Source organism: Cydia fagiglandana, chromosome 21, assembly GCF_963556715.1.
Source record: "Cydia fagiglandana chromosome 21, ilCydFagi1.1, whole genome shotgun sequence".
NCBI classification, from domain to species: Eukaryota; Metazoa; Arthropoda; class Insecta; order Lepidoptera; family Tortricidae; genus Cydia; species Cydia fagiglandana.
In genome coordinates, this window is record NC_085952.1 from 10,084,253 (window position 1) to 10,108,468 (window position 24,216).

The 24,216-nt window shown below is 38.9% G+C and overlaps 2 protein-coding genes across 2 annotated transcripts in view; both read right to left on the reverse strand.

The window, feature by feature from the left end:
- The window catches only part of LOC134674969 (cytochrome P450 4C1-like), a 34,315-nt gene extending 32,101 nt beyond the window's left edge, over positions 1-2,214 (reverse strand). Inside the window, exon 1 of the mRNA XM_063533113.1 lies at positions 2,205-2,214. Within this exon, the coding sequence (XP_063389183.1) occupies positions 2,205-2,214 (10 nt within the window). The remainder of the gene's footprint in view (positions 1-2,204) is intronic.
- Positions 366-24,216, reverse strand: part of LOC134675047 (uncharacterized) — a 47,149-nt gene continuing 23,298 nt past the window's right edge. The window contains exons 4-12 of the mRNA XM_063533192.1: positions 21,266-21,391; positions 20,656-20,784; positions 19,874-20,032; positions 19,212-19,336; positions 17,885-17,986; positions 15,264-15,357; positions 14,882-15,012; positions 4,955-5,129; positions 366-4,280 (exon numbers count right to left, since the gene is read on the reverse strand). Coding sequence (XP_063389262.1) covers positions 3,552-4,280; positions 4,955-5,129; positions 14,882-15,012; positions 15,264-15,357; positions 17,885-17,986; positions 19,212-19,336; positions 19,874-20,032; positions 20,656-20,784; positions 21,266-21,391 — 1,770 coding nt within the window. The 3' untranslated portion in view covers positions 366-3,551. The remainder of the gene's footprint in view (positions 4,281-4,954; positions 5,130-14,881; positions 15,013-15,263; positions 15,358-17,884; positions 17,987-19,211; positions 19,337-19,873; positions 20,033-20,655; positions 20,785-21,265; positions 21,392-24,216) is intronic.

Here is a 24,216-nt window from a genome sequence, read left to right on the forward strand (position 1 = left end):
TTGACGCTCAGACCCTAATTTCACCAAATTGACAATTGTCACCTGTTGCTGACAAATCGTTGTACACATCGATATCTTAGCGAATTGTCAGATGACAATTGTCAAGTTTGTGAAATAGGAGGCATAAAATTATTCATTCGACAAGTGCTTGTGGATTTTGATAACCTATTCTATTTAAATAACTAGAAAATAAGTCACTTGAAAGCATGTTTAAAGCATGCGTAACTCTATGTCAATAATTATTATAAGACAATTTCATAAAAATAAAATTTATGAAAAATTAAACAATGAAATTATATTCAAGAAAGAAATGCGTCGTAACACAATTTTCTACATAATAATTAAGGAAAAATATAAAAACAAAATTCAGTGCGGAATGTTTATTAAAATTACAGTAGAATTAGCACCGAGTGTCTTAGCTTATAAGGTACATTTTCCAGTGCTTCATACATACGCCTAACAAACATGCAGATTGTTGAATATTTGTGTACGACATTTATAAATTACTGACTGATATTTTATTAAATTAAAAGCACACACAGATTGCACTTTCCAAGAAATAGGTAACAAGAAAGTATCACTTAAATCTGTACTAGGTATACGAATACATTTATAATGCCTGAGTTACCATGGTTACCAGTACAATTTGACACTGAATTAACGGTTTAACCACTTAAACCCGGGCTAGTGGGATGGTTCAAGTGGCGCTTATCCTATAACGAACAGGTCAATAAATAAAATGATTTAAGAATTTACTTTAATTTTAATATTTCTTGGAAACGCAATATAATAATTAGTTGTTCGTCATATGTCACTACAAACTACCTTGCATTGAGATTATTGCAAAAAAACCTTAATAAGTGATATGTGCCTGACATAACATTAAGTTTTAATATACCTATCTACCAATAATATGAATAAAACCAAAGACGAATTAATAGCAACATTGCTTACATCCAGACCACATATCTTATTATAGTAGAGGATAGCGCGTTATTTTAGGGTCAAATGTATTATTATATACCTTCCTAATATATCAATTATTACGTCATATTTCACTTGTATTACAACATAATATATGGGTCAAAGCTCCATAATTATGTGTTAAATATTTTTCTAAATTAACGCCACCTACAGTTCTTTTTTTGGATAGCTAGTTTGTATAGAGCAGCCATTCTCAAAGTGTGTTCCGCGGAACCCTGGGAACCCTAGGGGCAAAGCCTCTGTTGGGGTTCCGCGAAAATACTTGTAATAATAAGAAAAAAACCAGCACTTCTATAAGTATATTATCTGGTCCACAGTGACGAACGAAAATTTTTAATTTGGGGTTCCGTCAAATATTTCGCTTTCCAAAAGGGTTCCGTCACCAAAAAAGTTTGAGAACCGCTGGTATAGAGGTTCAGATTTTTACTATAAATTCGTCTTTACCAAACAAAAATTGCCGTTTAATAATTTAAATTCCGAGGTATTTTCGTATGTTCATAAATAAGCCCTTAAGTCCGCTTGAGCAGTTCGACTAGACTTAAAACCATTTGGTATTTTAATTTAATTAATTTAAAATTAATAGCACAGCTGATGTTAAAATCTTATTTTAAATTGCATCAAATGTTTACAACAGTCAGTGTCAACTGTGCCCGACTAGTTTATAACTGCATTGAAACCTAGTTAACCACCTCGTTATACAAGATCTTATAAATAATATCAGAGAGTAAGCTTAGTAAATACAAAGAAAATTTAAGCCGTGAAAATAGAAGTTCGCCAGTCTTCAACTAGATAGTTGACTGTACGGCTAGAGTTAGACCAAGAAAAGTCTGCAGCGGATTTGATAACCCACCCAGTGCAAGTGTTATTTATACAATCATAATTAATATAGTTCGTAATTTCATAGAAGTTTGACGTTTAAAAGAACACTTGCACTGCGTGGGCTATCAAATCCGCCTCAGACTTTTCTTGGTCTGACTCTAACTGTGATTGACTGATTGTCAGATGACAATTGTCAAGTATAATTATGTATTCATAAGCTATTAGAATGTTATTGAGATTAATATTTTAACGGCAAACTAATTCTTTGACTCCTATTTTCTACTCTCAGATATTTTTTAGAAACTGAATACATTACTATACGTACAAATTAAAATATTAATTTACTAATATGCAGTGCATGCGGTTTAAACCACACATGCAGAGACTAAATATTTGTTTACCATTAGCCATCTCTTAAATAATAAAAAAGAATAACGGTAATAAAAAGCCATATACACTAATAATTCAATAGATAAACAAAACGTCTTAAAATGTCGATGTAATGGTAGAAATACCATTTATTTGGTCATAGCAACCGTATACGGTTGACGCTTAACATAAGATCTTTAATGAAATTAAATATCTGTTTTACGGCAGACTTAACCTACTTTATTATAACAGTTCATATTCTCAACACATTTTGTGATTTGGAGACTTCTTAAATGTCATTATATAAAAATCTATTTTCATGTATAAGTATGACTATAGGACACATTCCCGGTTAGGAGTTAAAATATTATGAAGTGTCCTTTTAATCAAAAAGATCGTCGTGTATGTATTTAAAATTACTAAAAAAATCATCCCACCAATGATATTTAACCAAGTTTTCCTCAAAAGTCCAAAATATTCAATAAGATATATTTTTTTAAAGATAAGTAGAAAATAAGTCGAACAATTGATTATATACGGTCAATTGCAAGCAAACAACACTGCATAATTACTGTATTAAAACGTCTAAAGTAAAAAATATTTAAAACACTGTTAAATGCAGTCAACACCAAAATGGTCATTCAATTTAATAATTCTTGTCAAAAACAAGTGCAACACAAATTAGGCTCTTATTTTTCCAACAAAACAATTGTCATTTGACATTGAGACATGTATACAATGATTGTCATTGTCAAGTGATAATTGTGACATGACAATGACAAATTGTCAAGTTGGTGAAATAAGGTTCAGTTCAAATAAGGTAACTTTAAGAGTTAAATTAGATTAGTTGACAATATTAGCAGACATTAACGGAAATGTATTCAAATTAATGCCATGACAAGATACGACATTGTCAAGCAAATTAATGCCATGACAAGATAGACATTGTCAAGCAAATGAATGCCATGACAAGATACGACATTGTCAAGCAAATTTAAAAACAGCTCTATGTTCAAAGCAGTCGTAAAATTGTTACATTCTTGCTGAAGCTTTAAAATAAATTATTGCTGGACAATTAAATAAAAGCACAGACAACTAAAAGTACCTTCAATAGTGATTATTTCTACCCTGTAGTAGTATAATACATATTATAGAAACTAGTAGTAGTAGGCGAACAACACGCGAACGCGAAACGAAGCGATGCGGCGCGGGGTGAATCAATCCCTTGATACCTATAGAAGTGTCCTACGTGAGCGATCTCGTTGCGAACGCGAACGCCTTGGGCCCGCCGCGTCGCGTTCGCGAGTTGTTCGCTTACGTAAGACGCAGCGATGAATAAAATTAGACTACGTATTTCAGTTATCTGTGCCGTATAAAAGCTAGCAAGTGCAACACAGTCCACTACATTTACAGTCAACTTTGCGCGCCCGCTTCCTACAAAACCCGTAACACTTCAACGCTAAACAACACAACCCTCCTTTCTTACTGTCAACCGACTTGCACGAATCCCTACTATTAAGCCTCTGCAGCTCTGGTACTTTGGCTAACTTCCCGTCATTTAAAAGTCTATCTAGACGACTTTTTAACTGCGTCGGAGACACACTTCTGTCTCTAGTCAGTTTATTATAAGGTATATCGATTTTGACATCGCCTAAAACGTCAGAGATTTCGTTTGACATGTCTTCAGACCCTGAAGATGCCGCTTCCATGTTAGGTGTATGAGAATCTATACTTTCTGGCGTGTATGGGTCTAAGCATTGTCTTACAGTAAGTAAGGTATTATCGACATCGTTTACAAAAATGCCGTCGTAAGAACTGTAGCCGGCACTTGTGATTTCGACATCTGGTATCCTTAGGATTTCTAAGGAGCCAGTTCTGGTTCGTTTCAAGTCTTTCAAGTCGTCAGGTATATCTTCTAAGTTAGTGCTAATTGTGTCTAATTTCTTTTTACTATAGTACAAGTCTGGGTCTGTAGCTAGCCGGGTGAGACGGGGCCGTAGCAGGGAGAGGGTTGAGGGGAAACGGGGGCAAAGTGGACAGGGGAATTTGGGGTCGCAGCACGCTAAGGTACCTCGGTCGCTTTGCAGCATCACGCGCAGGTAGATCGGCTGTGGAAGAAAAGTTGGATTTAGAATTCATAATGGTAACAAATTTTTATTTATGTGTGTCAGGCCAATTCGATAAGGAAAATCGATCGATCATACGTGTAAAGGAAATCAGTTTGATTCATGACACTGAGCTTATTGAGTGATGTATCTGGTAGTTAAATCGACAAGGTTCTTTAAGTGACTAGTTGTATGTTGTATAAATAGTTCTGACTAGACTAAGGGCTTAATTAGACGATGCGAGAACTCGTATGCGAGTTTCATTACATTGCGGTTTTTGATCGGTCGGTTGAATTGGACATGACCAACAGCCCGCATGCGAGTTCGCGCGCCGTCTAAGTAAATCAGTCCTAATTTATACAACATACATATTACCGTACATTATGGTCAATACAAGCCATGTCTGGCCTGGTGGTCGACCAGTTGCTGCAGCTCGCTGGATACATCGCTAGGTTTCGCTACGTTTTGACTAGACTAATTTACTCTATGGTCCCTCATACAAGCCGTGCCTCTTATAGCGTCATACTCGCTACTCCGTATCGCCGGCTGGTCGACGAATAACTGTGATTCTCTGGACACATCGCTAGCTTTGGGCGAACCCTCGTTTTGGGTTCTATACAAGGCGATTTGCGAAGGATAATACATAGTTTCAGTTACCCTACAGTGTGTCATGTTACCTTATGGTCCCCCATGCAGGCCGTGTCTCCTATGGCCCCGTACTCGCTCCTGCGCCGGGCGGGCTGGTCGACGAGGCGGCGCAGCTCGCTGGACACGTCGCTGGGCTTGGGCGAGCCCTCGCTCTGGTTGCGGACCAGCTTGCGCCGCGCCGGGGAGCCTTCGCCGTCAGATACCCTACAATGTATCATGTGTTTTAGCTAAGAATTTAAAAAAATACACAAACACGTGACGCTAAAACGTAATGCTCGCAAACCGTACGATAATTCAAAAATATCACTTGCCTCCTAAGGCCCAACTGTACGAGGAAAAAAATCTAAAATTTGTCAGTGAAATTAGAGTCCACAGTGTATGAAACACGAGTCGATTTTTGAAAATTGAATGGAACAAAACAAATGCAACTCTGTCCCTATTCTAAAATCATTTAAATTTAATAAGTCCTATAGGTAGACTCTGTGCGGAAAAAGAAGCGTCGTGGCATGTCATGTATGCCACGACTCTTCTCTTTCCGCACAGAGTCTATAACCATGAGCCTTATAGTCCGGTAGCAATAACTTTTGAAGTTATAAGATTATTAATGTTGCTTATTTTTTACATATAGTTTCCAGACCACATACTAAACCTAATAATAATAATTTGTGTCATCCTAGGTATTTGCTTAGGTAGAAATTTAGGTATTTCTTTTTTTAAACAGCATTCGGTAAAAACAATATTCGAGATGAAATTCTTTGTTTCCCTGTAAAAGCGAAGTGGCTTCCGACATACACACGCATTTTGTGTCATTTTCATCCACGGGTATAATGACATTTAATAAATACCTAATAGTGAACCTAAAATGCCTAAAATAAAATTATAGTCGGTAAGTGAAGTGTTGTACTTCACAGGATATTATAATATGTTATTCAAACAAATGTGTGTCAAATTCATCCACCGCTTTTATTTTTAATATTTTTTTTTCTTATAAAAATCAAGTATCTGCCACAAAAAAAAATTCATGTTATTAAGTTTACGTCTACATTATTATAATGCCACATCGAGACAACATTCATAATTTGGGTCATTTTCAACCACGGTTTTTTACTATTTGGAAAAATAAAACTTTGCATACGCGGGGAAGGCTACCTACGCGGGTAGGGTGCTTGTTAGATGAACATTATGGCTTCTCTATCCGATGGGCCAACGCCGGCCACTCCAAGGAACGCAGCCATGCGGTAGAATGAGATAGCAATATCACTTGCTCCCTCTAACGCATAAATGCGTCCCTTGGAGTGGCCGGCATTGGCCCATCGTGTAGAGGAGCCATTACAGTGTATTTATTTCATTCGGAGGCATCTTTTCATAGGCTCCTCATACTGACCAACATTTGTGAAGTTCGCAATCAAAAGGTACCACTTTATCCTTGCCATAAGGACTCTCTGACAGGTTATTTGTATAAAGATACAATAAAGTTTCGTCTTTATGGTAAACGACAAAGTGGTCCCTACCTTTTGAATGAGAATGCAACATCAGCGACTTTTAAAAATAACTTTTATTCGATATTTAGAACACTTTTTAAGATTATTTTAAGACGCAATGTATTGCTAATTTTGTGATGTATAAAGCCTGGCAAGCAACGTCAATTATAATGATGATGATGTACATTGAATACAAGACTTCATAAATTATAAAAGTTATTGAAAAAAAAAGTATGTTCGTTTGAGGAGCAGAATATAATTGTTTTAATTATTTTGGTGATATTACGGGCTCCACCGGGTTGGTATAATTATGAGAAAAAATGTTGGCTTGCGATTATCGTTAGCCACGCCCCCCACAACATAGCATGAATTGAATGCAATGAAAATATTTGCACTTGCATGTGCAACTATAATATGTACCTAGTTGATACATAATATAAAGACTGATTTTATTAATTTTAGTAATATATATTATTACGATACCTTTTGGTTCAATTGGCGTAAAGGACAAAATGCTACTTTTCAGGAGACGCGAAAAACTGCATTTTTTTAAAATGTTTATAATATATTTTTGTGGTTTATCGAGCTATGTTTTTGATGTGTATTGGAAAAGTACTCAACATGTTAGTCTCTTTAACCTGAATTAGCAATCATATCTATAAATTATATACGAAAGAAGTTAATTTCCTTTAAAATTGGTCAAAAACACTATGAATGTCCTTTACGCCCATGAAATTTTTGATAATTTAGTGAATCTTGTTTATTAGGGGGACGTAAGAGACGTTATCAGACTATTTTATTCCAAATTCGGGGTGTATTAGTTACCAGTCACGGTTCACATGTTAACTTTTCTCAGCATAATTTACTGTTACGAAGCTTAAAAATGTATCAAACGGTAGTGGATTATGCCAGGTATATCCCGATTAGAGTTATAATAGTATAGTATCTAAAATCCTAAGAACTTTGTTTATTAAAATTTTCATACATAGGAATTTTACATCTTAAAAATAATTACACAGTAACTATTAGTTAAACCCGTTCTTTATCGCTTCCGGTGCAAAAGTGCCCATAATACTCACGACATTACCCCGCTGGATGGCTATGGACAGCATCTGCACCAGAAAAGATTCAGAGTGGGGATCCTCTCCCTTTTGCCTATGTCACGCACAAATTGTTTCGCGTCAGCACCCCAGCAGCCCGCAGTTTCCTCCGCAAAAGGGACGAAAATAAAGGGCAAGTAAAATAATATCAATATGTAGTATAATATGTCCTTTACGACCATATTGACCATACGAGATACGATATGAAAAATCATCAAGACAAATGAAGGGCTTAAAGGACGACAAAACACATGTAAGTCATTTACAACAATATTTATAGCGGTAACCTTTACGATAATATCCATATTTCTAATTTATAACTGGTAATTTACCATTGAGATAAGCTGTTTTTGCAAGCTCATAGTGCAAAAATTGGGTCGTAAAGGCAACTTTTTAAAAGATATCGAACGAAAGCGCTTGGAATTCTGAACAAAACTGTATATAACGACTACCGTAGGCTCAAAGGGCGTAAGGGACAAAATTGCGAAAATGCAGTTATACTCAGTATTTTTTTTTCTATCGAATAGTATTATTTAACGTCTCGATAACTTGAAAAAAATGTCCGCTAAGCACTATGAAAAATCAATGCTTGAACACAATTTTCCAACGCATTTGGCCGTATCTGCCAATTCAAAAAAAATTTGTGAGACATTTTGGCGTAACTCCCAACTTTGTGTACGATTTGCGTGGATGTCTTTTGCATCTGAAATTTTATTAAATAAATATGTGGTAATTTTTTGTCCGTTACGCCTCTTTGCGCTTTTTGAGTGCTAAATGTACGTTACGCCCACAACTAATGGATGTTTACACGAGTGTTAGATAATTCAATGTACGAGATACGCCCCCATACTATGTATAATTTCGGGTTTATAATTGTTGTTTTTTTGCTTTTTTTTGTGTTTAAGTGGGATGAGCTAGTTATACTTTCCTTGTGAATTTTTTTATTAAGTAGGTACTTGCATTACCTGCTCATGTGCTCATTGCTTTATTTATAGGGTTACTAAATTTTGACAATTTAAACTGAACTAGTGGGTACTTTTTCATTAGATTTATGAAAATAATAGAACATGACTATATTCAAATGATAATTATGGCGTTTAATTAAGGTAAGACTGATAACTTTTAGTTTTGTTTGTGACTGGGTCATTGGTAATACCTATTGATTAAAACGTATCATTAATACTTTTTTGTTTAAACCCTAATTTACAGGATTACCCTTATGAAAGTTACTGTTTAGTTAAATTAACGTTTTCATTTAAATCCTGGCCTTTTTCTACTCTAATGTAATGTCATAAATATGCGATCATATTCATTAAGTTTTACTGTATAGGCATATAAAATTTCTAAACTACTATTGTACCTAATAGTATTTTAGTATGTAAAAGTAAAATTTATAATCTAATTAACATTACAAACAGAAATAACGCATAATACTTTCTACTTCGAGCAACACCGGCTTCCGACACGTCGGAAGGGAGGGGCCCAAGCGATATCTCACCGTACAAATCTTTCTGCCATTTTTCGCGGGGGGAAGGTGCACACAGTCGCACTTCTCACACACTTACATACAAAATCCAATCAGAGGCCCTACCGCGAACCACGTTCGACGTGTTGCCTCTCTATGGCACTTGTAAATTCATACGTAAGTGTGACAGGGAGGCAACACGTCAAACGTGGTTCGCGGTAGGCCCTCTGTAATGACGACACGAATACATAGAAAATGACACACGTCAAAGACAAATCTTGCAAACCTCGTTCTCTTTTTGTGTACGGACGAGTGACTAGTGTCACAACACGCACACTAACACATTTTCGTTGAAGTATGTCATTGTATTCTGAGAGATGAGAAGTCGGATTTGTCGCTCGACCGATCCGCAATTTGTACTGAGCGAGCAAAATCGATAAATCCAACAACTACTTGAGACTAAAATATAATAATTGTATTTAAATGTAATTAAACGTATGATATGTAAAAAAAATATTACATGTGAAATGTAACACTTTCTTTTTGTAAATTTGATGTCCCCGACCTCTTTTTATAGCAAAAAACCGAGCAAACAGGCATTTTTGTGCAGCAGTGTTCACGCGCGCGTCTGGACTCGGTCTAGTGAAAAATCCAAGTGCAACTAGTTTTATTACCCGCGCTAGATTAGATTGACGCGCTAATCTTGTACCTCGGCAGAGGGGAAATAGTGCGAATGCCGCCTCCCTTCCGTGTTGCTCGAAGACTTTCTATAGTTAAATTAATTTGTTAGAAATTGTTGTATATCAATATATACATCAATGGTAGGACAGCAGTGATTCTATTGAAGTAATATACCTAAACAAATAAATAGAACATTGTTTTAGTGGCTAAGAAAACGACCTTTTCCACGTTTAAGTATTCAAAATAACAAAAATGTGGAAAAACTTAACAGTGAATACTACATCTCTATATTTTTTCGGAACAAAAATGTAAATTATAGTAAGTATTTAGAAGTATAGTGGTCCCTAAATGCAAGTAGTAGCAATATTGGCAATATTGCAACGAAATTATTGGATTTACGCCAAATGGTACTAAAACAGTTTTTCTAATAAGATAAACAATAAAGAAGAAACGTAAGTGACGCCTTTCTTAAAAACAGTCGTGTTTTTTGGCGTAACGGACATGCTATTTTCGTTTATAAGCATTGTATTGTAAGTTCAAGAAATCAGTTTAAAAGACCTCAAAAAGTTAGGAATAAGCCACATACAGGCATTAGTTTATTCAAACAAACAAAAAAGGTCTGATTTTTTTCCTCAAACAAAACTGTTTTTTGGCTCTCCTGAAAAATCGCGTTTTGTCAGTTAAGCCCTTTGAGCCTACGGTAGTCGATATAACTCATTTTCACCAAAATGTCCTTTACGCCAATTGAACCCAAAGTTAATTATTATCAAAGAAGCTTGAACTATCAAAACTGTTGGTAATTATTATTGAGGGTAAATGTATAATAATAATACTTCAATTTAATTTGTTCAAATACTTCATAGTAGCCTAGCTCTTGTCGGTGGAGTATTCGCCATTCCGTTCTTTTCTCTGCCACTGTTTTGAGCTCCTGATGCGTCACGTCACTACATTAATTTTCTCTTTGGCCTGGTCAATATATGCACGTTTCGGTCTTCCTCTGCCTCTCTGTTCTTCTATTCTGCCTTCAATTATAGAGTTTATGTAAGTATCGTGACGTACCATGTGCCCCAACATGTTTCCCCTTCAGTTTTCAATTGTTTTTAGCAGAGATCTCTTCTCACCTACCAAATTAAATTAAATTAATATACTTGAAGTAATATAAACAAATAAAAAAAAAACATTGTTTTTGTGGCTAAGAAAACGACCTTTTCCACGTTTAAGTATCCAAAATAACAAAAATGGGGAAAACTTGACAGTGAATACATCTCTATAATTTTTCGGAAAAAAAATGTAAAGTATAGTACTAGAAGTATAGTGTTCCCTAAATGCAAGTTGCCAATATTGCAAAGAAGAGGCGTAAGGGACGCCTTTTTAAAAATAGTCGTGTTTTTGGCGTAACGGACATGCTATTTTCGTAAATAAGCATTGTATTCAAGAAATCAGTTTAAAAGACCTCAAAAAATTAGGAATAAGCCACATACAGGCATCAGCTAATTCATACAAACAAAAGTGTCTGATTTTTTTCTCAAAACAAAACTGATTTTTGGCTCTCCTGGGAAATCGCGTTTTGTCAGTTAAGCCCTTTGAGGCTACGGTAGTGCATATAACTTATTTTCGCCAAAATGTCCTTTACGCCAATTGAACCCAAAGGTATTATCCAAGAAGCTTGAACTATCAAAAGTGTTGGTAATTATTATTTAAGGTAAATGTATTCAAAACATAAGAATAAACAGGCTTTAAATAACCTCAATACGTGTAATTAATAATATCTATTGTAAAAAAATGCTAAGTACAAAAAAATACATTAAAAAAATAATGTGCATAATTTACGTTAAGTATGGAAAGACTGATTTGTGCTGTTTATCATGAAAAAAAAAATGTTTATATTAAAATTTATTAGTCCATATAATTAAGACGAAACAGGAGCTGAGTCTTAAATATTTTAGGTAAATATACCCGTCTCGCTAACGGAAGCGGCACCTAAAAGTAGTGCGATAAGGACAAGGCGAAAAATCCTGCGTAAAAATCTCAAAAATCGAGGTTTCGTACTCCTCTGTTTCCTCCTCCAAAACTTAACCAATCGTAACCAAATTTGGAAATCTAAATGATTATGAAATTATCTGTGTCGGACCGTTTTGCTTTTTTGGCTAATTGATATCAGTTTTGAATGCCACGCCTCTCATTGCGGCATAGTCAATTAGGCCATTTTGGCCATTTTTAAAGGGCTCTAGCGCCTTAAAAAACAAAAATATCAAAAAAAGCAAAACGGTCCGACACATATATTGACAATATTAATCTGTGTTGAAAAAATCATTGCTCTAGATTCAAAAACCACAGAGGAAAACGAGGAGTACGTTTGTATGGAGAAATGACCACTCCTGTTGGCTCTTAAGATATATTGAAGTTAGACTTGATTAGATAATTAGATATAGAAATCAAAATATTAATAACATTAATATAAATTAAGTTCAAGAAGTAATATTTTTATCAAAGAATGAAAGTTACCTCAAGTCACGGCATTAATAAGCAAATTTTACTCAAGTGGTACCCTTTCCCTGTCATTGTCACAAGTATATGATGCGTAACCGTGAACACTAAAGTTTGTAAATTGCGAACTCTTTCTCTTTTACTCCAATTAGACGTAATAAAAGTGACAGAGAAAGATGTCCGCAATTTGCGAATTGCGATGTTCGCGGTAGGCCCTCAGGATGGATATGTCGCATATTTGTTAATCAACATTACGTAACGAATGTCAAAGAGGAATTTCACATTCTCAATGTGTATAGATATAAACAGACCTTAATTCTCTTTCTTACTTACACACTTACAGTTATTTTGCTAAATGGTGACATAATGTACAATATCTATAAGTTCTCTTTGTAGTAGTATAACTTTGCATAAGTTGCGTTAATTTGGCGCGCAGGCGAAGAAAACATGTGGTTTTTAGAGAGAGGCCCTTACCCGCCGTCACGCCAAGGTCGCGCCGCGCCCGCCGCGCCCGCTCCCCGTGCACGGCCCGCGTTGCCCGTTAAGAGCCACCCGCTAACGTCGTATGAACGCGAACATTATTTTTGTATTATTTGTTTATGCAATGGATGAAACTGACACAAATTCATATTTCTTATTTATCCCGCCTTTTATATTAATAAGGTGTGAACTCTAGTAACCTTAATATTCTTTTGTTATGGTAATAGCCTGTTAGAACAAAAATTATCAAAAATCTTATGAAGCTGTGCCTCAATAAGACACAAAAACATGTAATGTACATATTGATACGATTAAATGCGACTTCAGCAATTTATTTTAACTTTAATTATTTTTTGAGTCATTTTGAATAGTATGACATAGTATCCGATTGCAATGGACGTAATTGACACAAACTATGTTTTCACATTAAAAAAACTATCCTAAATGCGACACGGTTACATGTTTTCTCTCGAATATTCTTTTCTCCAAAATAATTCAAAATAAAAATAATTACCACAAATTATTAAATAACTTAAAAAGCAAATAATATCTGTGACACAAAACAAAATGTAAGATTAACATCTTAAAACAGCATTCGAAAGCGAAAAAAAATTTGACTTTAATATTACTTTAAGTTAGGGCTCAAAATATAGCCAGCGCTGCAGGACTATTAGGATGCTATTAGTTACAACAAAAATCAGTTAAGCTCTGTTTTCCTACGATAGCGGTGCCCTCAATATAGCGGCCGTCTTCATACAAAATACTACTCCACTACCATACTATCCATACTATCCATATATACTATCCATATTTAGTTGTATTACTTTGAGACGGCCGCTATATGACGGCACCGCTATCCTAGGAAAACAGAGCTTAATTGGTGTGCCTTTAAAATTAAAATAATTAGCAATCATTAAAGTAACAAACTATGACGTTTCAACGTGCGATGAGTGATTTGTCTATTTTATATGATTTTTTAGAGCAACATGAACTTCTTTTTGCCTTTTCGTACATCTATATTTTAATATAGGTTGTTTACAACCTATTATCGATATATTCCATCATGCCTAATGTTTCAAATTCATATAATGTAATGTTAAATAATTAATTCTAAGTTAATAACCATACTCAAAAAACAACGAACACGAAATATCCACACAAAATAACTCTAATTTATGTTACGTTTCATGAATTCAGGACTTTTTTTATTTTACATTTTTAAAAGAAGCCACATACACATTACATTTTTATCAATGAGACATGTCGGCTCCGTTAGGCCTCTACAATACAGAGTTTCAATTTAAACTCATTCAGGTTTTACTCTATATCAAAAAGGACTTTTTAACAATACACTTTCACAATATCCATGACATTTGAGCAAGCGGGATAACTGTATCTCATTCTTTCCATTCTTCTATTTCACTAAATTCATTCACTAAATAGCCAAAGAGGTGCACATGACAACACGCAGACAAATGTACAATGCGAGTTACCCGTCCCGGTCTTCGCCCAAGTTGTTCAAAATCCTTAAAACCAATTTATTGGGAGTTAAAATCATAAAAATAAAGAAATAATATACAAAATGGGCCGCAATGACCTCGTAACCTTTTAACCAGACTGTGGTGTCAAATAGGAGTTAAAAGTGGAATAGAAGTATAGACGAAAAGCACCAGTTTATTTAATATTTACTAAAATCGAAAGAGAATTTGAAATAGAGAGTTACTTCTTCTTCCTCGCGTTATCCCGGCATTCTGCCACGGCTCATGGGAGCCTGGGGTCCGCTTGACAACTAATCCCATGATTTGACGTAGGCACCAGTTTTACGAAAGCGACTGCCACCTGACCTTCCAACCCAGAGGGTAAACTAGGCCTTATTGGGATTAGTCCGGTTTCCTCACGATGTTTTCCTTCACCGAAAAGCGACTGGTAAATATCAAATGATATTTCGTACATAAGTTCCGAAAAACTCATTGGTACGAGCCGGGGTTTGAACCCGCGACCTCCAGATTGCAAGTCGCACGCTCTTACCGCTAGGCCACCAGCGCTTCAAAATTGTGACGTCCCACGGGTAAAGGTACCTTATGGCGGTTGGCGCTTACGCTATTATTAACGCCGCTCCAATATTATTGCGGCGCTATGTGACGTAAGCGTCAGCCGCCATAAGGTACCTTTTGCCGTGGAACGTCACAATTTTGCTTAGTAATAGAGTGAGACGCAATGACATTGGACAGATGGAATACCACTCTTTCAGAAGTTTTGTACCTGGAGTTGATAGCGTGCTGCACACTGGTGGGGTCGGCGATACTCTTCCTGGCGACGCCGATGCCGGGCACCGATAACGCGTCTAGGTCGGCCATTGATGACTTCTTCTCCAACGTCTTACCGGGGCTCGACTGGAAACATAGTTTTTTCTCGTCAAATATTGCCAGACACTTTACAGGTCTCGCTACGCTCAGGGTTCAATTTTGGAATCTTTCGCTTGCTCGGGTATCAATATTAGCACGAGCAGTTAAACAACAACTTTGCCCCCTTGTTAAAACAAATAACTATAATATGCTGTACATAGCTTACATCGATTACACAATAAATCACAATTACAATGAAGCTAATTATAGGGTGTTGAGAATGATAATAGTGAGTGTACCTGCTGGCTGCGCGCCGGCGAGCCGGAGCGTGCCGGCGACGTGTCCGACGACGACACGCGGCCGCTGCTGTCCGTAGAGTCCGCCACAGACTTCCTGCAAAACAAGTGTGTTTCAATACACAAGTATAGTTCGTAGGTTTCAAATAGAGCCCGAGCTAATCCTATTGTCTATTGTTAAGTAAAACCGCTCGTGCCACGCGCCACAACCACCTGCATAAAAACCTGCGTACTTCGGTTACCGAGTGCCGGTGAGTCGAACACTAAAGAACCAGTCTAAAATGTGTCATCGAGATGCGTAACAAAGGCGCATTATCGCACCTACACTGGTTTTTTGAGCGTTGGACTAACCCGCGCTCAGGTGCCAAATAGAATAAGTATGACCCTTTTTTGCAGGTAAGTAGCACGTGCGGTTTTACTTAACAATAGACAATAGGATTAGCCGCCGGGCTCTGTTACAAAGCTATGAACTATACATCCTTAATCAAGAAATAAATGCCGGGGTTCGGACCAATAGCAGGGGTGCGATACTCCTGACTTCGGTCAAACTCGGCTCCGTTCGGCTCAGCATTGCTTCGAGCAATTATTAAGGTTGACACAACTTGACGTCCCTTTGCGTGCACGACCACAGATAAGATAATCGCTTGATTTTGACGACCCTAAATAGCCGAAAGGGATAGTCGCTCTATTAGAAAGGGACAGCACGATTCGCTGTCAAACATCGGTTTTGTAAGAAGTTTCCTTTCTGTATGGTAGTACGATTACTTATTCTGTGTCAATAGTGGGTATTACTGCAATGTTCTGCCGCCAGAGTGCAGCACTAGGCTAGCTAGTAAACCATAGAGTAACTTACACATACTGTGCCTTAAACTGTTTTTGACAACAGACAAAATATGACATTGATGCATCGAGGCGGTTTGTTAACAAAGGCGTACCGGGAAACGCGAAAGTCGACATTTAGTTATCTGACTCTTTTCCGCTCGAATATGTAAGAGTGTAAAGAGTGATAGAGAGGTAGACCCCAGATTCGTGCGCGAGTCCGACTCGCACTTGGCCGGTGTTTCACACTGCACCTCGTTCAGCAGTAGTTTACCTCGACGTGTGCAGATGTCGGGTGTCGGGTCTGGCCGGTGTTTCACACTGCACCTCGCTCAGCAGTAGTTTACCTCGACGTGTGCAGATGTCGGGTGTCGGGTCTGGCCGGGTCGTGCTGCACGAGCAGCCGCGCCGACTGCGACAGCAGTATACGGTCACACCACGCCGGACACCTGCAGTGCACTCGCACTTGGCCGGTGTTTCACACTGCACCTCGCTCAGCAGTAGTTTACCTCGACGTGTGCAGGTGTCGGGTGTCGGGTCTGGCCGGGTCGTGCTGCACGAGCAGCCGCGCCGACTGCGACAGCAGTATACGGTCACACCACGCCGGACACCTGCACTGCACTCGCACTTGGCCGGTGTTTCACACTGCACCTCGCTCAGCAGTAGTTTACCTCGACGTGTGCAGATGTCGGGTGTCTGGTCTGGCCGGGTCGTGCTGCACCAGCAGCCGCGCCGACTGCGACAGCAGTATACGGTCATACCACGCCGGACACCTGCAGTGCACTCGCACTTGGCCGGTGTTTCACACTGCACCTCGCTCAGCAGTAGTTTACCTCGACGTGTGCAGATGTCGGGTGTCTGGTCTGGCCGGGTCGTGCTGCACCAGCAGCCGCGCCGACTGCGACAGCAGTATACGGTCATACCACGCCGGACACCTGCAGTGCACTCGCACTTGGCCGGTGTTTCACACTGCACCTCGCTCAGCAGTAGTTTACCTCGACGTGTGCAGATGTCGGGTGTCTGGTCTGGCCGGGTCGTGCTGCACCAGCAGCCGCGCCGACTGCGACAGCAGTATACGGTCATACCACGCCGGACACCTGCAGTGCACTCGCACTTGGCCGGTGTTTCACACTGCACCTCGCTCAGCAGTAGTTTACCTCGACGTGTGCAGATGTCGGGTGTCTGGTCTGGCCGGGTCGTGCTGCACGAGCAGCCGCGCCGACTGCGACAGCAGTATACGGTCACACCACGCCGGACACCTGCAGTACACTTGCACTTGGCCGGTGTTTCACACTGCACCTCGCTCAGCAGTAGTTTACCTCGACGTGTGCAGATGTCGGGTGTCGGGTCTGGCCGGGTCGTGCTGCACGAGCAGCCGCGCCGACTGCGACAGCAGTATACGGTCACACCACGCCGGACACCTGCAGTACACTTGCACTTGGCCGGTGTTTCACACTGCACCTCGCTCAGCAGTAGTTTACCTCGACGTGTGCAGATGTCGGGTGTCTGGTCTGGCCGGGTCGTGCTGCACGAGCAGCCGCGCCGACTGCGACAGCAGTATACGGTCACACCACGCCGGACACCTGCAGTACACTTGCACTTGGCCGGTGTTTCACACTGCACCTCGCTCAGCAGTAGTTTACCTCGACGTGTGCAGATGTCGGGTGTCGGGTCTGGCCGGGTCGTGCTGCACGAGCAGCCGCGCCGACTGCGACAGCAGTATACGGTCACACCACGCCGGACACCTGCAGTACACTTGCACTTGGCCGGTGTTTCACACTGCACCTCGCTCAGCAGTAGTTTACCTCGACGTGTGCAGATGTCGGGTGTCGGGTCTGGCCGGGTCGTGCTGCACGAGCAGCCGCGCCGACTGCGACAGCAGTATACGGTCACACCACGCCGGACACCTGCAGTGCACAAAAACCAAATTTAACACAAACTACGTAAAAAATTTCGCTATCCGTCTGCCTGTCTGTCTGTCACCAGGCTGTATCTCATGAACCGTGATAGCTAGGCAGTTGAAATTTTCACAGATGTATTTCTGTTGCCGCTATAACAACAAATACTAAAAACAGAACATAATAAATATTTAATTGGGGCTCCCATACAACAAATTATTTCGGGCAATTAGAGCCCGAAATATTCTGTGATATGGTTTCTCATAACGTCATAACTTAGCGGATTAGAGTTATTAAGGTTCGACAAATTACAAGATCACCATAAATATTATGGTGTTACCACCGATCGATCGGTGTAGTTACTTCATCATCATCATTTATTCATTGACTAACTTACATTAACAGATATACCAAACATGTAAGTTATAAACATAACAAATTATTGTATTACTATATACTATATACATGACTAATAGGTAATACCTAATACTAAATTATGACGGTATAGTCGTGGGCGTGGAGATCGACTCCAAATACCGAGTTGCCGTGGCTAAGAGTCTCGGTTCCTTCTGTGAAAATATGTCTGTCAGGGGGTCGAATAGAAGTATATTATTTATGTGATTCAGTGCTACATAAAGAGGGCTAGTGACTAAAGTTACTGTGCTGGTGCTGGGAATTATAAAAAGAGGTGTGGGGCGGGGTCGAAGAGTAGTTCTCACAAATGGCGTAGGTACTTTAAAAGTGACATATTGCAGTAACCACGGATTCGTCATTGAACCACGTATTAATCTAATGAAGTATTTTATGACTGGCAGTTGTCTCCGTACCTCAAGACTTTGATGACCGACCATTCCTAACACAAATTGCGTAGGATACATGTAGGGATAGTAACCATACTGTTTCCAGTACAAGTATCTAACAAACGATTTCTAAACCCTTTCAATGAGAAGTACGTATTTCTTTTCGTGTGGACACCAGACAATATAGTTACTTTCCAACAGGCTACGCACAAAGGCATTATATAATAGAGTAATGACGTGGTGGTTATGAAAATATTTGGATTGACGTACTACGAAACCAAGAGCTTTTCGCGATTTTTTACAAATTTGAACTACATTTTTATTAAAAGTTATTTCAGTGTCACAGCATGTACCCAGGTCACGAATAGAGTTTACATTTTGTAGGATTTGGCCGTATTTGTAGTAGTAGGTAGCACCCTTAATTAGTGACTTACCTGGTCTTCATGTAATGCGTAGGCAGCTGTACGTCCTCCTCAAAGGGGTAGGTCGGTGGGAATTTGACGGGAAACTCGTACAAGTGCGGCCGCAGTGCTTCCAACTCGCGATCGAAACGTTGCAACTGTAATCAAAGGCATTTATTTAGACTTCTGCTAACAATGTTAATTAAAACAAGTTTTCTGACATAAAAATAATCAAAAATCACTCGAGGCTGGAACGTGCGACTCCGAGAAACTAACAATTTGGCGGGATACCAGAGATTTACTTGTCTGCGGCAAATATTCCGCTATATGATTAACTTTCTACTGTCACCCTTTAGACAAAATTGACGAGTCGAAAAGGCTCTATTGCATACTCGTATACTCAAGAAAATCGGACGAAAGCTCGAAGGGCTAGATAGCAAGAGAAAGCACCAGACGCCGATCCAAATCCTTCATAATTTTATTTTTCATGAAACTGACGTACCCTGGGCTACTGGCTGCTCTGAACCATCAAGATCACCTGGTAAGCGAATTCCTTCTTGCCTACTGTGAGGACTACTCTACCATCCGGTCCTCGATATTGTAATTCTTAGGGTTCTGTCGCGTTGCCATTTTGCAGTCAGCATACTGTCAACTCTTACTAAAGTTACAGGTTACAGTGTTACAGTACTACATACCCAGGGCTCTCGAAAGATCTTCTGATGGTCCTGATGAGCGAACTCCTTCTTGCCTACTGTGAGGACTATCCTGCCATCCGGCCCTCGATACTGGAGTCTCGAAGACTCGGTGGCGTTGCCATTTTGAAGTCTGCATGCTGTCAGTTCTTCTGTCACTTTCTGAAAACATGATATTTCAATTTTAATAATCACGTCTGTTTAAGCGTCATTTACAAAACAACACACGAATTTCATAATTTATGGTAGACACATTTGCAGGTACAGATACTGGAAAGTAGGGATAAATCCCCCTTCCAGTCCCTTCCCTTCAAAGCTAAAAACCTCTATAACTCGAAATATTTAACCTCGTTATGACGAAGTAACCAATGATTCCCTTCACGGGAATTCAATATAATTTTTAGCTTCATGACTCGAAAATTCAAAATTGACCTCTATATTTCAAAAAAATACACGTATTGTTTCATCACCTCTATATCTCGAATTCATTAACTAACAAACCTCTGCAACTCGAAGAAAACAATAAGACTGACTTAATGACAATAAGACTACTAAATATACGTGTTTCTGTAATAAAATAACCTCTGTAGTACGAATTTTTCGTTGATTTTACCTCTATAACTCGAGATTATTTTATACCAACCAAAACCTCTCTAAGACGAACCATAAGACGAAACCTCGTTAACACGAACTTTTTGGTGTTTCCCTTGAGATTCGTGCTATCGAGGTTCTGTAACTTAGGAACTCAATGACAATATTTCCACGCAAGTTAAGGTAGAAATTACCTTGACGACGCCGCCGGTGTCGGTGCGAAAGTTGAAGTCTCCGAAGATGAAATATGGCGCCGCGTTGACGTCTGAATGGATGTGACCCAGCGTGTGGCGGAGCGCGCGTCGGCGACTGCGGCAGTATACCTGCAGTAACACGTTTATAGTTATATGAAACCTGGGGCCCATTATTCGAACGATATTAGACTAATTTTATTAGTCCACGAACTGCCAAATCGTAGGGGTTGCCATGACAACACACCAATGATGATTACACTAATTCGAGATTCGTTCGAGAAATAGGCCCCTGCAAACAAATAGGGGATATACCACGTGTCTCAAAATTCAACGATAAGCTGGCACCAGAAGATGGACCTGCTCATGACCACTCAAAAAAAGGAAAAAAAATCTCAATTTATTATGGAATTACAAAAAAAATGAAAATCGACACCCCTAGTGGTATTTTTAACGACCATGTCTACAATTTTCAATTTTTTATTTTTATTTTTCCTATACAAAAAAAGAACTGCTTATGAACCCAAAGTTTTTATATGAAAAGAAGGTATAGCGTTCACTTCTATTCCTCATTCGCTTCATAGTTCACGTAAAATAAGTAGCATCTACTTACCGAAGGAAAGGGCTGCAGTGCAAGCAGATTCGAAGCGTCGTGGAATAGATGTATGTTCACGAACTCTACCGCAGTGCCGCGAATCAACCACCGTGTGCGAAGAAAGCCTTTTCGGGACCACTTACACTGTGGACAAGAACACCCATGAATAGTTCAACTCATCATCATCATCAGCCTACTCTCGTCCACTGTTGGACATAGGCCTCTCCTATTGCACGCCATTGAGCACGATTTGCGGCAACTCTGATTCAGTTCTTGCCAGCCGCCTTGCGAAGGTCATCGCTCCATCTAGTCTGCGGGCGTCCTACGCTACGTTTGCCGATGCGCGGTCTCCACTCGAGAACTCGTTGAGGCACTGGTCCCACCGCGAGCTAGTAAGCTATGAGCTATCGGCTATAAACACGAACAAAAGATAAGCACTTCCGTGTAAATAAAAGAGACACGGCGATATTTATAGTTACTCGCCCAGCGGTGAGCTATAAATATCGCCGTGTCTCTTTTATTTACACGGGAGTGCTTATCTTTTGTTCGTGTTTATAGCCGATAGCTCATAGCTTACTAGCTCGCGGTGGGACCAGTGCCTGACATTAGTCGTACTCGTCGTAGTTCAACTCGTTGACATAGATATCTAGGGACTATTAGCTTTACGGGCAATAATGAGGCATGACAGGGGCCAGTACAGCGGTGTGACACCGCTACAACGCGATTGGTTGATGAGTTCGCATTACGCGCGCGATTGGTTGACGAGTTCGCATTCCGCGCGCTATGGTCGCAACTAGTTGCGTTATGGCTCCTCTACATGATGGGCCAACGCCGGCCACTCCAAGGGACGCAGCCATGCGGTAGGATGAGATAGCAATATCACTTGCTCCCTCTAACGCATAAAGCGTCCCTTGGAGTGGCCGGCGTTGGCCCATCGTGTAGAGGAGCCATTAGACTGCACGATTGGCTGGAATTCGTGACTAACACCTGAATTAGTATCATTTTTAGTGCCCGTAGTGCCCGTTTTTAGAAATTATACGTCATTGGTTCAACTTTCTCGCGTTATCCTGGAATTTTGCAACGGCTCACGGCCTGCGGTCCGCTTGGCAAATAATCCCAAGAGTTGGCGTAGGCACTAATAGTTTTTACGAAAGCGAGTCCCATAAAAATAGTTGTCTAATTATAAGAGCCTAATAAGCACTGGCAGTTTAGGGAGACACCGGATTCAAGCGATTTTTAAAAAGTATCATCGTATAACCTTGGGCTTAAGGGCGCAAACTGGAAAGCAATGCAATTTGGTATGCCAAGTATCCAGGAAGGAACCGGATCCAGGACAGGTAGGTACATAAAGGTAGGACAATAGGTAGGTATTAATATTATATATGTATTTATTTATGTATGTCTATATAAATAAGTATATGTATTGTATATGTATTTTTATTCTGTTTATTTTTATTTGCATGGTAATTTGTCTGTTTTCGATGTATTTAGTGATAGGTTTCTTTCATTTCATTTGCAACACCTACTGACATACACTTAGGTGCAAAACTGTCCCAATAGTAGCATCTTAGTAGAATGTGGAGAAGTGGATGTCGATCGAGGAGAGGGGCACATGATTAATACATACCAGTACTATTTAAAATTTCCTACAAATCAGCCTTACATATGATATACTTAGAATTTACGGTTATTTTGTAATTTAGAATCGAAAAGTAGAAAAAAACACATTTTTATTTTTTCGAATATTTCTAGTTCCTCTTATGGAAACTCCAAATAGGGAACCATACATAATTAAGAAATTCTGCCTCTATAAAATCATCATGCAATTGCTTTAATGGGGCATATTTTTCAAGTTACTTTTAGGTGGCTTATAGTTCGGTGCAAAAGTGTACCATTAAAAACAGCCATAGAAAGTGTTTCTTAGTTCAATGTTCAAGACGACTTTTACTCTGCCATAACTACAAAACTATGTTTGTGATTTAAACAGTTGATACCTTATTTTATAGAGGCTGAATTTCTTAATTATGTATGGTTCCCTATTTGGAGTTTCCATAAGAGGAACTAGAAATATTCGAAAAAATAAAAATGTGTTTTTTTCTACTTTTCGATTCTAAATTACAAAATAACCGTAAATTCTAAGTATATCATAAGGCCTGATTCGAAACAAATTTGACAAATTCAGAGTGATTTTTCTTGGATATTTTCTAGCTTACTTTATATATACACTACGACATTATAATTATCAGAATCACAAAATTATTATACCAAAAAATTTTTTTTTTATCAATTCTAAGATGATCAAAAAAATCAAATAAACGCCGCCGTCTTTTTAATTAGGCGCCAAATTGCTGTCAAAAACTTGATAAGTATGGAAGAAACTTGCACATAACTAATTTCCAACATAACCTGTTACCTAATATTATACCAATACTGAAAGGTAATTTCATTGCAATATCCATGAAACAATGAGGATCTAGACATATCTTCAAATATCTGGCGTATCAGGAATTTCGTCGATGTGGTGTCAGTTACCGGGCATTGGTTACTTTTCGACAGAGAAATCGACACCAACATCACTAAAAGAAACGGTTCGCAGCTTTAGTTTAATAATGCGGATTTCCAATATTACTTTGATAATATTTGGAGATGATCCACGATGTTTATGAGGCAATCAGCATGCTTAAGCCAGCACCCTCGAAATCGGACCAAAAAACTTGATTCAACAAAGTCCCACAGTATTGACCTATTGAACGGTATGGAGTGGAGTGTCCAAGGAATTAGTTCGTTAAAACAACAAAAACTATATGCAATATAATATTTCAAAATAAACATTGTTCTTGATAGGACTCAAACTAAGAAACTGTCAAAAAACACTGTCGGATGTATGATGGAGGGCATACAACAAAACTAACGACAGGAGCGGGAAGAAATGGAAAATGATGAATTTACTTATAAATAACAATTTTTAA